Source organism: Eumetopias jubatus, unplaced genomic scaffold (genome assembly GCF_037043125.1).
Source record: "Eumetopias jubatus isolate StellerSeaLion01/CBP00866 unplaced genomic scaffold, mEumJub1_p1.0 scaffold_15, whole genome shotgun sequence".
NCBI lineage: Eukaryota > Metazoa > Chordata > Mammalia > Carnivora > Otariidae > Eumetopias > Eumetopias jubatus.
The window spans coordinates 93,217,522-93,233,875 of record NW_028274821.1 but is presented as its reverse complement, the minus strand read 5'-3'; the positions used below and the strand labels follow the sequence as shown (position 1 = coordinate 93,233,875).

General features: G+C 47.4%; 1 protein-coding gene across 1 annotated transcript; it reads right to left on the bottom strand.

Annotated features, from left to right (window-relative positions):
- Positions 1-12,626: 12,626 nt before the first annotated feature.
- Positions 12,627-15,931, bottom strand: LOC114201908 (beta-lactoglobulin-1-like). The gene is made up of 6 exons (XM_088018833.1): positions 15,836-15,931; positions 15,302-15,441; positions 14,863-14,936; positions 13,742-13,852; positions 13,068-13,212; positions 12,627-12,855 (listed from the first exon to the last, which is right to left on the bottom strand). The coding sequence occupies exons 1-6, from the start codon at positions 15,929-15,931 to the stop codon at positions 12,627-12,629; spliced, it is 795 nt and encodes a 264-aa protein (XP_087874959.1).
- Positions 15,932-16,354: the final 423 nt, after the last annotated feature.

Genomic DNA, 16,354 nt, shown 5'->3' with positions numbered 1-16,354 from the left:
CAGCTTGCATTCCTACCAACAGTGTAGGAGGGTTCCCCTTTCTCCACATCCCCGCCAACATCTGTCGTTTCCTGACTTGTTAATTTTAGCCATTCTGACTGGTGTAAGGCGGTATCTCATTGAGGTTTTGATTTGGATTTCCCTGATGCCGAGCGATGTTGAGCACTTTTTCTTGTGTCTGTTGGCCATTTGGATGTCTTCTTTGGAAAAATGTCTGTTCATGTCTTCTGCCCATTTCTTGATTGGATTATTTGTTCTTTGGGTGTTGAGTTTGATAAGTTCTTTATAGATTTTGGATACTAGCCCTTTATCTGATATCTCACTTGCAAATATTTTCTCCCATTCTGTCGGTTGTCTTTTGGTTTTGTGGACTGTTTCTTTTGCTGTGCAAAAGCTTTTTATCTTGATGAAATCCCAATAGTTCACTTTTGCCCTGGCTTCCCTTGCCTTTGGCGATGTTTCTAGGAAGAAGTTGCTGCGGCTGAGGTCGAAGAGGTTGCTGCCTGTGTTCTCCTTTAGGATTTTGATGGACTCCTGTCTCACGTTTAGGTCTTTCAACCATTTGGAGTCTATTTTTGTGTGTGGTGTAAGGAAATGGTCCAGTTTCATTCTTCTGCATGTGGCTGTCCAATTTTCCCAACACCATTTGTTGAAGAGACTGTCTTTTTCCCATTGGACATTCTTTCCTGCTTTGTCAAAGATAAGTTGACCATAGAGTTGAGGGTCCATTTCTGGGCTCTCAATTCTGTTCCGTTGATCGATGTGTCTGTTTTTGTGCCAGTACCATACTGTCTTGATGATGACAGCTTTGTAATAGAGCTGGAAGTCCGGAATTGTGATGCCACCAGCTTTGCTTTTCTTTTTCAAGATTCCTCTGGCTATTTGGGGTCTCTTCTGGTTCCATACAAATTTTAGGATTATTTGTTCCATTTCTTTGAAAAAAGTGGATGGTATTTTGATGGGGATTGCATTGAATGTGTAGATTGCTCTAGGTAGCATTGACGTCTTCACAATGTCTGTTCTTCCAATCCATGAGCATGGAACGTTTTTCCATTTCTTTGTGTCTTCTTCAATTTCTTTCATGAGTATTTTATGGTTTTCTGAGTACAGATCCTTTGCCTCTTTGGTTAAATTTATTCCTAGGTATCTTATGGTTTTGGGTGCAATTGTAAATGGGATCGACTCCTTGATTTGTCTCTCTTCTGTCTTGTTGTTGGTGTATAGGAATGCCACTGATTTCTGTGCATTGATTTCATATCCTGCTACTTGACTGAATTCCTGTATGAGTTCTAGCCGTTTTGGGGTGGAGTCTTTTGGGTTTTCCACATACAGTATCATATCATCTGCAAAGAGTGAGAGTTTGACTTCCTCTTTGCCGATTCGGATGCCTTTGATTTCTTTTTGTTGTCTGATTGCTGTGGCTAGGACTTCTAATACTATGTTGAATAGCAGTGGTGAGAGTGGACATCCCTGCCGCGTTCCTGACCTTAGGGGAAAAGATCTCAGCTTTTCCCCATTGAGAATGATATTCACTGTAGGTTTTTCATAGATGGCTTTTATGATATTGAGGTAGGTACCCTCTATCCCTATACTCTGAAGAGTTTTCATCAAGAAAGGATGCTGTACTTTGTCAAATGCTTTTTCTGCATCTATTGAGAGGATCATATGATTCTTGTTCTTTCTTTTGTTAATGTATTGTATCATGTTGATTGATTTGCGGATGTTGAACCATCCTTGCAGCCCAGGGATAAATCCCACTTGGTAGTGGTGAATAATCCTTTTAATGTACTGTTGGATCCTATTGGCTAGTATTTTGGTGAGAATTTTTGCATCCATGTTCATCAAGGATATTGGTCTGTAATTCCCCTTTTTGATGGGGTCTTTGTCTGGTTTTGGGATCAAGGTAATGCTGGCCTCATAAAATGAGTTTGGAAGTTTCCCTTCCATTTCTATTTTTTGGAATAGTTTCAGGAGAATAGGTATTAATTCTTCTTTAAATGTCTGATAGAATTCCCCCGGGAAGCCGTCTGGCCCTGGGCTTTTGTTTCTTGGGAGATTTTTGATGACTGCTTCAATTTCCTTAGTGGCTATAGGTCTGTTCAGGTTTTCTATTTCTTCCTGGTTCAATTTTGGTAGTTGATACATCTCTAGGAATGCATCCATTTCTTTGAGGTTATCTAATTTGCTGGCATAGAGTTGCTCATAATATGTTCTTAAAATTGTTTGTATTTCTTTGGTGTTGGTTGTGATCTCTCCTCTTTCATTCATGATTTTGTTGATTTGGGTCATTTCTCTTTTCTTTTTGATAAGTCTGGCCAGGGGTTTATCAATCTTGTTAATTCTTTCAAAGAACCAGCTCCTAGTTTCGTTGATCTGCTCTACTGTTCTTTTGGTTTCTAGTTCATTGATTTCTGCTCTGATCTTTATGATTTCTCTTCTCCTGCTGGGTTTAGGCTTTATTTGCTGTTCTTTCTCCAGCTCCTTTAGGTGTAGGGTTAGATTGTGTATCTGAGACCTTTCTTGTTTCTTGAGAAAGGCTTGTATTGCTATATACTTTCCTCTCAGGACTGCCTTTGCTGTATCCCAAAGATTTTGAACAGTTTTGTTTTCATTTTCATCAGTTTCCATGAATTTTTTTAATTCTTCTTTAATTTCCTGGTTGACCCATTCATTCTTTAGTAGGATGCTCTTTAGCCTCCATGTATTTGAGTTCTTTCTGACTTTCCTCTTGTGATTGAGTTCTAGTTTCAAAGCATTGTGGTCTGAAAATATGTAGGGAATGATCCCAATTTTTTGGTACTGGTTAAGACCTGATTTGTGACCTAGGATGTGATCAATTCTGGAGAATGTTCCATGGGCACTAGAGAAGAATGTGTATTCCGTTGCTTTGGGATAGAATGTTCTGAATATGTCTGTGAAGCCCATCTGGTCCAGTGTGTCATTTAAAGTCTTTATTTCCTTGTTGATCTTTTGCTTAGATGGTCTGTCCATTTCAGTCAGGGGGGTGTTAGAGTCCCCCACTATTATTGTATTGTTGTCAATGTGTTTCTTTGCTTTTGTTATTAATTGCCTTATATAATTGGCTGCTCCCATGTTTGGGGCATAGATATTTACAATTGTTAGATCTTCTTGTTGGATAGACCCTTTAAGTAGGATATAGTGTCCTTCCTCATCTCTTATTACAGTCTTTGTTTTAAAATCTAATTTGTCTGATATAAGGATTGCCACCCCAGCTTTCTTTTGGTGTCCATTAGCGTGGTAAATGGTTTTCCACCCCCTCACTTTCAATCTGGGGGTGTCTTTGGGTCTAAAATGAGTCTCTTGCAGACAGCATATCAATGGGGCTTATTTTTTAATCCAATCTGATAGCCTGTGTCTTTTGATTGGGGCATTGAGCCCATTTACATTCAGGGTAACTATTGAAAGGTATGAATTTAGTGCCATTGCATTGCCTGTAAGGTGACTGTGACTGTATATTGTCTGTGTTCCTTTCTGATCTATGCTGCTTTTAGGCTCTCTCTTTGCTTAGAGGACCCCTTTCAATATTTCTTGGAGGGCTGGTTTCGTGTTTGCAAATTCCTTTAGTTTTTGTTTGTCCTGGAAGCTTTTTATCTCTCCTTCAATTTTCAATGACAGCCTAGCTGGATATAGTATTCTTGGCTGCATATTTTTCTCGTTTAGTGCTCTGAAGATATCTTGCCAGTCCTTTCTGGCCTGCCAGATCTCTGTGGATAGGTCTGTTGCCAATCTAATATTTCTACCGTTGTAGGTTACATATCTCTTCTCCCGAGCTGCTTTCAGGATTTTCTTTTTGTCTCTGAGACTCGTAAGTTTTACTATTAGATGTCGGGGTGTTGATCTATTATTACTGATTTTGAGAGGGGTTCTCTATGCCTCCTGGATTTTGATGCCTGTTTCCTTCCTCACATTAGGGATGTTCTCTGCTATTATTTGCTCCAATATACCTTCTGCCCCCCTCTCTCTTTCTTCTTCTTCTGGGATCCCAATTATTCTAATGTTGTTTCGTCTTATCATATCGCTTATCTCTCGAATTCTGCCCTTGTGATCCTGTAGTTGTTTATCTCTCTTTTTCTCAGCCTCTTTATTTTCCATCATTTGGTCTTCTATATCGCTGATTCTCTCTTCTGCCTCATTTATCCTAGCAGTTAGTGCCCACATTTTTGACTGCACCTCATCAATAGCCTTTTTTATTTCGACTTGGTTAGATTTTAGTTCTTTTATTTCTCTAGAAAGCGTTTCTCTAATAACTTCCATGCTTTTTTCAAGCCCAGCTAGTATCTTTAAAGTCATGATTCTGAACTCTAGGTTCGACATCGTACTAATGTCCGTATTGAGTAGGTCCCTGGCTGACGGTACTACCTCTTGTTCTTTTTGCTGAGGTGATTTTTTTCGTCTTGTCATTTTGTCCAGAGGAGAATAGATGAATGAGAGAACAAAATCCTAACAGGTTAACAATGTCCCCAGCAAATATATTGCATACAAATCAGAAAAGACCTGAAACCAGGGGAAAAGAAAGGGAAGGAAAGAAAAAAGAAAGAGAAAAAAAAAAGAAAAGAAAAGATTAAAAAAAAAGAACAATACAAAAAAAGCAGAATATGATCACATATGATCAGGCTAGTGCATAGATCAGTGCCACACACTAGATTTTGGGCGTATTTTGGTCTGTTAGAAAAAAGTGCCTCCTAAAATTTTAAAGGAAGAAAGACATATATGTATAAAATAAGAGTTGACACAATGAAGGGATGGAAGATGACTGTAAAGATGAAAATTATAAAAGATTTTATAAAAGGAATTGATAAGTTGTTTGAAAAAAGAAAGAAGATTTAAAAAAAAAAGAAAAAAGGGAGAGAATGTGATCAGGCAGGAGACTAGAACAAAGCCATACACTAGTGATTTAGGGTATATTTTGATCTGTTAGAAGAAACTATATCTCAAAATTTTAAAGAGAGAACAACTTATATATATATGCCAAAAATAAGGGTAACTACTATGAAGGGATAAAATATGACTCTAAAAATGAAAAATAAAAAATGTTTTTTTTTTAAAAGGGATTGATAAGATGTTGGTTGAAAAAGGGAAAAAGAAAAATTTTAAAAAAACAGTTAAAAAAATTAACTTTGATGAAATAATGAATCATGGTAAAAAAAAAAAAAAAGCCATGAATCTATGTGCAGTATTCCCCTAGCGCTGGAGTTCTCCCGTTCTTGATCGGTAAACTTGGTCTTGGCTGGCTGTTCGCGCTGATCTTCCGGGGGAGGGGCCTGTTGCCGTGGTTCCCAAATGTCTTTGCCGGAGTCGGAATTGCCCCGCCCTCGTGGGTCCGGTCGAGGCAAGCTGCTCGGGTTTGCTCTCAGGAGCTTTTGTTCCCTGCAAGTCTCGGTACAGCTTTGGAGGACCAGGGTGAAAATGGTGGCCTCCCAATCTCCGCCCGGAGGAGCTGAGAACTCGGGGCCCCGCTCCTCAGTGCGCCCCCAGAGAAAAGCAGTCACTCCCGTGTCCCCGGTCTCCGGCCGCACTCCGTGCTCACCCGGCCTGTGACCGAGGATTTCTATCTCTGGCACCCGACCCCGTGTGGAGTCTCCAAACCCAGCAGATCCTTGCAGTGCGTTCCCGCGCCGCTCCTCCCCGGGGAGGAAGGGGAGTCTCCCCGGCTCTGCCGCTTGTTGGGTCCCTGCTGGGGGAGCAGTGGCCCGACTGTCACCGATCACAGTTTATGGCCACCCCGAGCTGAGAGCCCGCGCCTCGGCTCCGTCTCTGCAGCCGGCTTCCCCGCTCCGATCCCTGGGAGCTCTGCTGCACTCAGGCACCCCCGGTCTTTCTGTGACCCCGAGGGTCCTGAGACCACACTGTCCGGGGAGGATTCCACCCCCTGCTTAGCCACTGGAACGACGTCCCTCCACGGAGCCGACTTCTAACAGTTCCGATTTTGTGCTCCGCGGCTCTAGCACTTGCCAGAGGCGGCCGGCGGAGGCCCCTCCCCCGCCGTCTATCCTCCCGAATATCGCCTCGGATTCACTTCTCCGCACGCCCTACCTTCCAGTAAGTGGTCGCTTCTCTGTTCAGAGAGTTGTTGCTACTCTCCTCTTCGATCTCCTGTTGAGTTCGTAGGTGTTCAGAATGGTTTGATCCCTATTCAGCTGAATTCCTGAGACCAGACGAAATCTAGGTCTCCTACTCCTCCGCCATCTTGCTCCGCCCCTCCATATTAGTAAACTTATTGATAAAATTCATCATAGTGATAGATCAAAAGAGAAAAATTATGTGATCAGTTCTGGTGATACTATCAAGGCTCTGATAAAATTCAAAATTATTTTTAATAATAAATTTAACAAAAATTATACAAACTCAGTGTGAAAAAAGAATTATACTCTTGAGGACCCAACAAAGGACACAAACAAACGAAATGCATGTCATAATTGTGGCTAGAATGTTCCATAAAGATGTCAGTTCTCCCCAAGTCAACCCATAAACGTAACGCAAGTCCATAAAAATATCAGCCATATTTTGTACCAGACAATTTTTCCTAAAGTATATTTGAAGATTTAAATAAGCATAACTAACAACATTCTGTTAAAGAAGACAATAAGGATGAACTATCCACACCAGATGTTAAGATAAAATAATTAAAACACTGGGGTTCTGGACTATACTAAAATAAAAACTTCTGCACAATAAAAGAAACCGTCAACAAAACAAAAAGGCAGCCTAATGAGGGAGAGAAGATATTTGCAAATGATAAACTGGTAAGGAGTTGATGTCCAAAATGGACTTAACAACTCAACATCAAAAAATTAAAAAAAAAAAGAAATTTAAAAAATCCCATTTAAAAATGGGCAGAGGTCCTCAATAGATATTTTCCCAAAGAAGACATCCAGATGACCAACAGATAAATGAAAAGATGCTCAACATCTCTCATCATCAGGGAAGTGCAAACCAAAACCACAATGAGATACTACCTCACAGCTGTTAGAATGGTTAAAAGAAAAACACAAGAAACAATCAGTGTTGGCGAGGATGTAGAGAGAAAGGAACCGTCATGCATGCAAACTGGTGCAGCCACTGTGGAAAATGGTACGGAGGTTCTTAAAAAAATTAAAAATAGAAAGATTGTATTTTCCACTCCTGGGTATTTACCCAAAGAAAATGAAAACAGTAATTCAAAAAGATATATACATCCCTAAGTTTGTTGCAGCATTGTTTACAATAGACAAGACGTGGAAGCAGCCCAAGTGTCCATCGATAGATGAATGGGTAAAGAAGGTGTGACATATACAATGGAATATTACTTGGCCATAAAAAAGAATGAAATCTTGCCATTTGTGACAACATAATACTGTATTATGTTAAGTGAAGTAAGTCAGGCAGAGAAAGACAAATACCATATGATTTCATTTATATGTGGAATCTAAAAAACAAAACCAAACAAACAAAAAGCAGAAACTGACCCATAAACACAGAGAAAAAACTAGTGGTTGCCAAAGGAGAGGGGATGCACAAAATGGGTGAAGGGCAGTAGGAGGTCCAGGCTTCCAGTTATGGAATAAGTAAGTCACCGGGATGACAAGTGCAGCCCGGGGAACATAGTGATATTGCAGTAGCGTGTATGGTGGCATATGGTGAGCACACAGCATAACATGTAGAGTGCCGAATCGCTATGTTGTTCACCTGAGCCTAATGGAACATTGTGGGTCAACTGTGCTTCAAAGATAAAACAAACAAAACCAAACCACTGGGGTTCTGGCACACAGACAGCCCAGCAGAATGGATGAAAAGTCTCTGAACAGACCCAAACACACATGAGAATCAGGAATGTGGGGAAACTCAGTAGTTAATAAATGGTCTTGGGAGAACGGGGTGGACATTTTAGAAAATACAGTTTGAGTCCTAACTCATGAATTAAAACAAATGAATTCCTGATGGAGCAAAAGATTGAACAATGAAAACAATGAAATAATGAAAATTCAGGAATTCAGTATCAGAATAGAAGAGGCCTTTCTAAAGATGATCAAAACTCTGCAACAGTGGTCAGAAGCTACAAAAGGAAACACTGGTGAGTTTAACCATGTAGAGGAAACACATTGAAATGACCCCACAAACCGAGTAAGAAGAGAAATGATGAACTGAGGAAAATTATTTTTAACTGATAGCACAAATAGTATCTAATTTTCTTAATATATAAAGAGCTCCAGCAAATCAATAGAGAAACACCAAGAATTCAATAGACTAAGATACGATTTGATCCTTCTCAGAAAAGTATTTTAAATTAACTAAAAATGAGAACAAAATATATTAAAATATGTGGATGCACAATTTGAAGGGAATTTGTAACACTGATGCTTATATTAGGCCACATAAATATGCTCAGTTGAAAAATCTAAGCCTGCAGCTTAAGTAACTAGGAGAACAGCTTGAAACCAATGCAAGCAAAAGAAAAGAAATAATGTAATAACAAAAATCGATGACATAGAAAACAGAAAACCTATAGAGAAAATCAATCAAAAACAGTTTTGAGGGATGCCTGGGTGGCTCAGTTGCCTAAGCACCTGCCTTCGGCTCAGGTCATAACCCCAGGGTCCTGGGATCGAGCCCCTCATCAGGCTTCCCGCTCAGTGGGAGTATGCTTGTCCCTCTGCCGCTCCCTCCGCTCATGCTCTCTCTCTCACTCTCTCTCTTTAATAAATAAATAAAATCTTAAAAAAAAAAGAGGGGTGCCTGGGTGGCTCAGTTGGTTAAGCATCTGCCTCCGGCTCAGGTCAGGATCCCGGGGTCCTGGGATCGAGCCCCGCATCGGGCTCTCTCCTCAGCGGGGAGCCTGCTTCTCCCTTTGTCTGCTGCTCCCCCTGCTTGTGCGCTCTCTGTCAAATAAATAAATAAAATCTTTTTTTAAAAAAACTTTTGATCTTTGGAAAGATCAGGGAAATGAATAAACCTCTAGCCAGACTAATCAGGAAAACCCAGGTAGTTGACACATATCACTATTAGGGATGAAGAATGTGACGCCAGTACAGATTTTATGGAAACTAAAAGGATATTAAAAATGGTGCCTGGGGGGCCGGGTGCCTGGGAGGGCACCTGGGTGGCTCAGTCGTTAAGCGTCTGCCTTCAGCTCAGGTCATGGTCCCGGGGTCCTGGGATCGAGCCCCGCATCGGGCTCCCTGCTCAGCGGGGAGCCTGCTTCTCCCTCTCCTGCTCCCCCTGCTTGTGTTCCCTCTCTCTCTGTGTCTCTCCCTGTCAAATAAATAAAATCTTTAAAAAAAAAAAATGGTGTCTGGGTGGGCTCAGTCTGTTAAGTGTCCAACCCTTGGTTTCGGCTCAGGTCATGATCTCAGGGTTGTGAGATTGAGCCCCTGCTTGAGATTCTCACTCTCTCTGTACCCCTGCCCCTTCCCCACTCATGTGCTCTCTCTCTCTCCCTCTCTCAAAAAAAAGAGAATATTAAGGGAACATTTTGAATGGAAATAATTCTCATAACTTGGACAAAATGCGTAAACTCCTAGAAAGATACAAAGTATCAAAGCTTACTATAGAAGCAGTGGGTAGCCACAATCAAGGTAGATCCTTTGCAGAAATTGACTTTGTGGATGAAAATCTCCCCTCCCCCGTCATAATCTCAAACCCCAGTTAGTCTCACTATTAAATTCTATCTGACATTTAAGGAAGCAGTAACATGAATCTTGCAGAAATTGCAAGCTGAGGGGTGACTCCCAATTCATGTTGTGAAACACACACTACACTGATTTCAGTTGGTTATGTGCTATTTACTAAATAAGACTTACTTCTTTGAATTGAAATGCTACCCCCTTCACCCACTAAATTTCTACACAAATTTCTTGCCACTCTGTTTTGCTCCACTGATCTTTTGGTTTATTCCAATGACAACGTGAATCCTTCTCTGTCCCTTCTGGTGACTGTGCGTGGTAAGAGGTTGGCTCCACTAGCCCCAGCCCCCTCCCTCCTTCCCTGGGGACAGATCCTTCTTTTTTTTTTTTTTTTAAATCTTTTTTAAAGATTTTATTTATTCATTTGAGACACAGAGATTTAGACAGAAAGAGAGCGCACAAGCAGGGGGAGTGGCAGAGACAGAGGGAGAAGCAGGCTCCCCGCTGAGCCAGGAGCCCGATGTGGGACTCCATCCCAGGACCCTGGGATCATGACCTGAGCTGAAGGCAGATGCTTAACCATCTGAGCCAGCCGGGTGCCCCGGGGACAGATCCTTCTAAATGAGTCCTCCTTCAAAGTCCCTTCTCAAGTTCCATCTGTTTCAATTTGGACTCTGACTGATGAGAACACCAATATCGTCACCAACATGAATGCTACTACTAGGTTGATGTTAAGGTTTCTTTTTCCCTAGAATATGGTCCACAAAAATCAAAGTGTGAGTAGGTGGGGCACTGTCACAGGGGCAAGACCCCAGGGTGGGCGTAGGCAGCACAGTGAACGCGGTGTGACCAGAGAGTGCCCAGCATCCGACCAAGACTTCTCGATGAGGCTGCTCATTTCCACCCATGTCTATGTCCCCTCATATTAGCACTGACCATGCCTCATGATGGATTGATTTCCATGGGGCACTAAAGCATGTCACTGGAAAAAAATAAAAAAGTCAACATTTTTTTTTCTCTGAAATGGTCAGTTTTACAGAAGTTAGGTTCATTTGTTTCTGGGTGTTTATCATTTTATGGCTTGCTGCCTTTTAGTTTTTATTTTACTTTTTAAGATTTTATTTATTTATTTATTTGAGAGAGAAAGAGAGACTGCACAAGCAGGGGGAGCCGTGGAGGGAGAGGGAGAAGCAGACTCCCCGCTGAGCAGGGAGCTCGACACAGGACTCGATCCCAGGACCCCAAGATCATGACCTGAGTGGAAGGCAGATGCTTAACCGACTGAGCCAGCCAGGCGTCCCTCGGTTTTTATTTTAGTTTACATCTAAAAATATAAGATGGGAACTCATCCAAAACTTAAAATTGCATGAAAATTTGTGCCCCCGAATATCTCCACCTGCGCACCCACCTTCCTCCCTGTAGACAACTAACTCACTGATGTCTGCTCGTCCTTCCTGCCTGTCTTCTTCCACGTTCCTGCGCATAGGCTTATTTCCATTCTTTCTGACCTGAAAGTTAGCCCATGACAGCACATCCTAGAAACTGCCCCACATCCATTTAGAGAATTTATAGGAAGTTTTAGCCGACATCACCACCTACAGAAAAATCATTCTTCCTGTTTTATTCTCTGAACATAGTTCATTTGAAATTAGTTTGAGACTCACAGAGATGCTCTCCTGTTGGAATCCAGGGGTGACTATGCCATTCAGGGGCTTTTGCCCCTGGGTGGGTGTCCTGGCAGGAGATGGGTGGATGCGTGCATTGATGCCGGGCCACTGCCTGCACCCCATGCCCCCCGCCCCCATCGTTACAGCCTCCTTCCACCGTGAGGTCTGTCAGGTGTAAGGGAATGCGAAGGGGTTGCCTGCCCCCCAGGCCTGGAGCTGCTTACTCCTGACCAGCTGTTCCTAAAGGACCTGTCTGCCCCCTCCTGATGCTGGTGGCGGGTCGGGGGTAGGGGAGGCTCTGCACCTGTGTGTCCGCCTGCCTTGATAAGGGACCTGTCTACTTTTTCTCTGGTCTTCTTGGGTTTGTTGGGATGCTTACATGTGCTATGAAAATCTTCTATTTGGGGGCCTTTAAGTCTATTAGGTTAGAGCCAAACAGTTGAATCCCTTATGAAGCTTTTAATTAAATTTCTCTCTATCTGTGGTCATTGATAGTTCTGGAAATTTCATATTCGTATTTTTTTTCCCCAGCTCTTTCTCACAGGTGAGCTAAGCCCGTCCAGCCTCACCCCTGCCCTCACCTTGGGGGCACAGGCACCTTATTTTCCTTATTTTAATGCTTCTTTTCTAACCTGAATTGATTGTAGATTCATTTATTTTAGTTTCCTTTAGCTAACTAATTTAAGGATTAAGGGCTATGAGTTTTCCTCCGAGCTCATTGATTCTGATAGTTTCTAGATAGTTTACAAATTTTTTGCAAGTGAATTCTCCTGTTCTGTGGACGAGAAACCAGAGGAAATTTACCCCCAGGAGCTGGTCCCCTCTGGAACCTCCCGAAAACTCCAGCGGAGCCCAAGGCACCGTAACCCACAAGGCCCCCAACAACACACTTCACAGAGGGGAGGTCATGTGGCTTTATTTAGAATCCTCAGAGAGCAGGCTCCCAGCCTGAGCACACAGACCCAGGAAGGAGGAAGGGGAACGGACCGGGTGGCAGGCTTCTTCTTCGAAAGGACAAGGAAACTTCTGCCTTCTAGGGTGGGTGGGCAGGGTCTGGTTTCTCCTGTGCGGGAGGCAAGCAATGGGGTTTTGCAGGTCACTAAAACAGACAAAAGCAGAGAGCATGCTGTTGGGGGAGAGGAGACAGGGGTGGGGGTGGCGAGGACATCTCCCCTTAGTAATGCGGCTCCTGGCCTGTACATTCTCAGCTTTCTCTGCCACCCAGCCATCACCCAACCCCTTTCCCATCCTGTTTCCTCTCCACCTCCTTAAAACAAACTGAACCCCAAAAGAAAGCATGGGGTCCCACAGGAGGGCACACGCTTGGACCTAAGTGGTTCTAGGACAGAGGCAAGCACTTGACTGGCATTGCCAGCCTGGCCCCCGTGGTCACCAGGAGGGACACCAGGTCCCAGCCATTCCTGCAGAGGGGCCAGGGCCCGACGGAGGGGAGCTGGGGGTCCCCTGGGACGCCTCCCACTGTGCACGTGCCCAGGACGTGGGGGCAGGGCTGGTACGTTACCCCAGGAGGCGGGTCAGGCAGGAGCTCACCTAGACGCGGCACTGCTCTGTGGGGGGAGGGAGAGCCGTGAGGGGGGTCACAAGTCGCCAGGACAGCCCTGGGCCCAGAGGGGCGTGGCAGAGGGGGTGGGGCTGGAGACCCCGCCTCAGGGGCTCTGCACCTCCCACCCCCCCCCAAGCTGGGGGGCCTGGGGAATGGGGGCCACCGTGGGAGACGGCTGGGCCCAGCGCTCGTGGCTGTCTGGTGGGTGAGCCCCACGTGGAGTGCAAGCGGGGACGTGGGGTGTGGAGGTGATCACCTTCCGCCTGCATCGGGTTGAAGAAGAGCCGGATGTGCACGGGCAGAGTCTCGAGGGCTCTGTTGAATTTCTCCATGACCTCGGTGTCGACCTTCAGGGTCCTGGCTGTGGGGGGCGGTGGGTGAGTCCCTGGGCACCAAGGTCCCTGTGCACCCACCCCCTTCCTCCTGGGACGGCGTGTGGACAGGAGGAGGGGGCCCAGCACCCTCGGCTGTCAGGTCTCAGCCAGCATAGCTGGTGTGCTGACCAAGGATATGTGTATATAACCCCTCAGAAAGGGCTTCATTCAGGCAAACCAGGAATGTCTCTGCCTTGTGCCATCAGGTTTTACTGGCTTGCATTTCATTAAGAACATTACTACCAACAAAAGCTTCCAATTAGTATTAATCTTTTGACCAAGCCAGTAGCACTAAGTGCAGCCCCTTGACCCAGCAGCCTTCCTTCTGGCTCCTTTCTCCCCGATTTCTGAGGCAATGTGAGTGGACTTAGCCACCCCTAGAGAAAAACTGGCCACCCCCGGGCCCTCAGGCCAGTAGGATGTTGCACAGTCTGCTCCCTGGGTGCCCAAGGCGCCGGCCAGGGGTCCTTAGCCACCGTTCCACTCGGGGTGACCTCACGCATCGTCAGTGCATACCCAGGTACTGGCACATCAGTCTCTGCTCGGGGGCGTCCGTGTTCTCCACGCAGAAGAACAGGTAGTTCTCGTAGTCCGTGTCGAGCACGAAGACCTCGTTCTCCTCCAGATCTGGGAGAGAAGAGAAGGACCAAAGTGAAGACGGAGTCCTGTGCAGCAGGAGCATCCCTCACGGGTGCTGGTGGGCGTTCCTGCAGTCACCTGGACCCCTGTCCTGCAGCCCCCATGGGGTGGCATAGGTGTAGGCATGGCCAGAGGCAGCGGGAGAGGAGAGGGAGAGGAGAGGCAGGGTGGCGGAACACAAAGACCCCACTGAAGGTGAGAGGCCCGGTGTGTGGCCGGCCAGGTGTGTAGTTGCCAGGCGCGGGGCGGGGGGGGGGGGCGGCAGAGGGGAGGAGGCTAGGCTTGGAGCAGGAGAGCTGCAGCTAAGCATTCCGGCGTGGCAGGGAGGAGCTGGAGGTAAGGGGGAGGTGAGGGGGAGGCGTGACGAGCAAAGGGGCAGAAGACCCAGGCCCTGGAGCGTGACGGGTTCGGGAGACGACAAGGAAGGTCAGGGTGGCCCAGAGCGAGTCTTAAGTGTGAGAAACAAATAGAATTTGCTGCGGGAACACCCAGAAGAAATTTGTGTGCATCCTTTGTTTCAATTTTACCACTTGTTCTCCATTTGTGTTTTTTATAATTCACAACCACCCCCGCCCCCGCGAACGTTGCAATTTGTGACAGGGAATGCAGTACAAAAAGGCGCTCTGCATCCCCCTCATGCGGCAGAGTCCAGGAGCTCAGCGCGAGGTGTGAGTCGCAGTTGTCCAGAGAGAGCAGGCCGTGGCCCTACTCCGTGTGGGCCCAAAGAGGCTCCGAGAACAATCGTGGGGGAGGAAGCTCTCCTTGGGCTGCGTGACCACACACACACACATACACATACACACACGAGAGAGAGAGAGAGAGAGAGAGAGAGAGAGGCTCGTGGCCCAGGGCTTGGGCGGAGTGCTCCCCGAGCCAGAGCCAGGCAGCCCCGAGCACTCTCGTACCTCACGCTCCCACCGGCAAGGACAGCAGCCTCCCAGGGACAGCTGTGGGTGGTGTGCAGCTCAGAGACAGCCCACGGGGCTGGAGACACTCACAGTTGATGTTGAACTTGGCTGCATGCTCGGTTTTCTCTGCAAAGACTTTCTTCTCAACACACCCGTTGTCTTCCCTGAAAGGTGGTGATAGCATTGGGGGGTGATACTGAACTTGAGCTGTCCTTGCTATGGTCCCTCATAGCAGACAGGGCTCGCGGCAGGACCTGCCCAGGCCCCCGGGACCCCAGCCCCACAGCTGACCGGCCGGCCTCCACACGGGCCTCTCTGCACACTGACCTGGGGCCGCCCTGTGTGGTCGGCCTGTTGGCCCAGAGCTCGGGGCGGGGGCTCCGAGGCACCGGGAACCACCCACAGGGCGCCGGCTCCCATCAGCACCCTGCCCTGCCCACCCACCTGCCCGCCCACCTGCCTGCCCACCTGCCCGTCCAGGAGCCAGGCCCTCGCTGGCCCCCATCCCCGGGGCAGAGGGCACACCTACCATTTGCGCAGAACGATCTCCAGGTTGCCCTCGGGGGTGGGTCTCAGCTCCTGGACGTACACTCTCAGGGGGGCGGTCTCGGCGTCCAGGAGGGAGATGTCACTGGCCGCTATGGCCATGGAGTGCCACGTCCCAGCCACCTGCGGAGGGGGCCTTGAGCTGCCATCGGGGGCGGGAAGGGCCCCGGCCCACGGGGGGCTCACCTTCCCACCCTGGCCGGGGGCCCAGTCTAACTGGGGTGGCCGTCAGTGAGCTCTGGACGACCCTCGGCCATCGACCAGACACCGGGCTGCACAATTTCCACACTTGAATTAACACGCCTGTGTTCCCCAGGTGGGTCTGAATACACCTCATACGAGTTCCCTGGAACCTCCTGGATCTTGGGAAACCAAGTGACAAGCCGCCCTGAAGACGGAGAGCCGGGTGGGGGTTTCCCGATGTCATGGTTCTGCTCGTGAACCCTGCCCGTGTACCCTGCTGCGGCCCCGCTGCCCTGCCCGCCCTGCAGCTCACCCCCACCCCAGCCATCCTCACCTTCTGGAGGTCCGGGTTCTCCATGGTCTGGGGGACGACGATGGCCTGGATGCCACACACGAGGGCCAGGCCCAGGGCGAGCAGGAGGCACTTCATGGCTGCGGCCGTGGTTGCGCTGAGCTCCCGGGAGTGAGGAAGGCCAGGCAGCGGGCTCGGGCCCTTATATGGGGGCGGGGGGGCCTCGCAAGCCAGCACCGTCCGGGCCCCCTGCCACGCGGTTCCCCGAATCCCCCGTGGCTCGTCCCCAGACCCTCAGGGGGCTTCCCCCACCAGGACAATAGGAGGCCTTCTTCCTCTAAGTGGGAACAGGAAGGTCCCTGTGTCCCCGGGGCCTGGACAGTTCCTGGCAGGCCCCAGAGGGGAGGCTCCGGGGCCGGGTGGGTGCGGGCTGGCCACCGGCGTCAGGAACACTTCCTCTGAGGAAGCTGAACCTGCTCACCTCCCCACAGCCCCGCCTCCTCTGTGCTCCCCAGCTCTGTGCCTTTTGGCATCAGGGACCCAGGCAGCACCCCCATTGGG

Excerpts from the sequence above, each read along its gene's own strand:
- LOC114201908 (XM_088018833.1), bottom strand. The coding sequence starts at position 15,931 with ATGAAGTGCCTCCTGCTCGCCCTGGGCCTGGCCCTCGTGTGTGGCATC. Across the intron at positions 13,853-14,862 it reads AGCCAAGTTCAACATCAACT|ATCTGGAGGAGAACGAGGTC; the intron begins GTGAGTGTCTCC and ends CTTCTCTCCCAG. Across the intron at positions 13,213-13,741 it reads ACTGATGTGCCAGTACCTGG|CCAGGACCCTGAAGGTCGAC; the intron begins GTATGCACTGAC and ends CGCCCCCCACAG.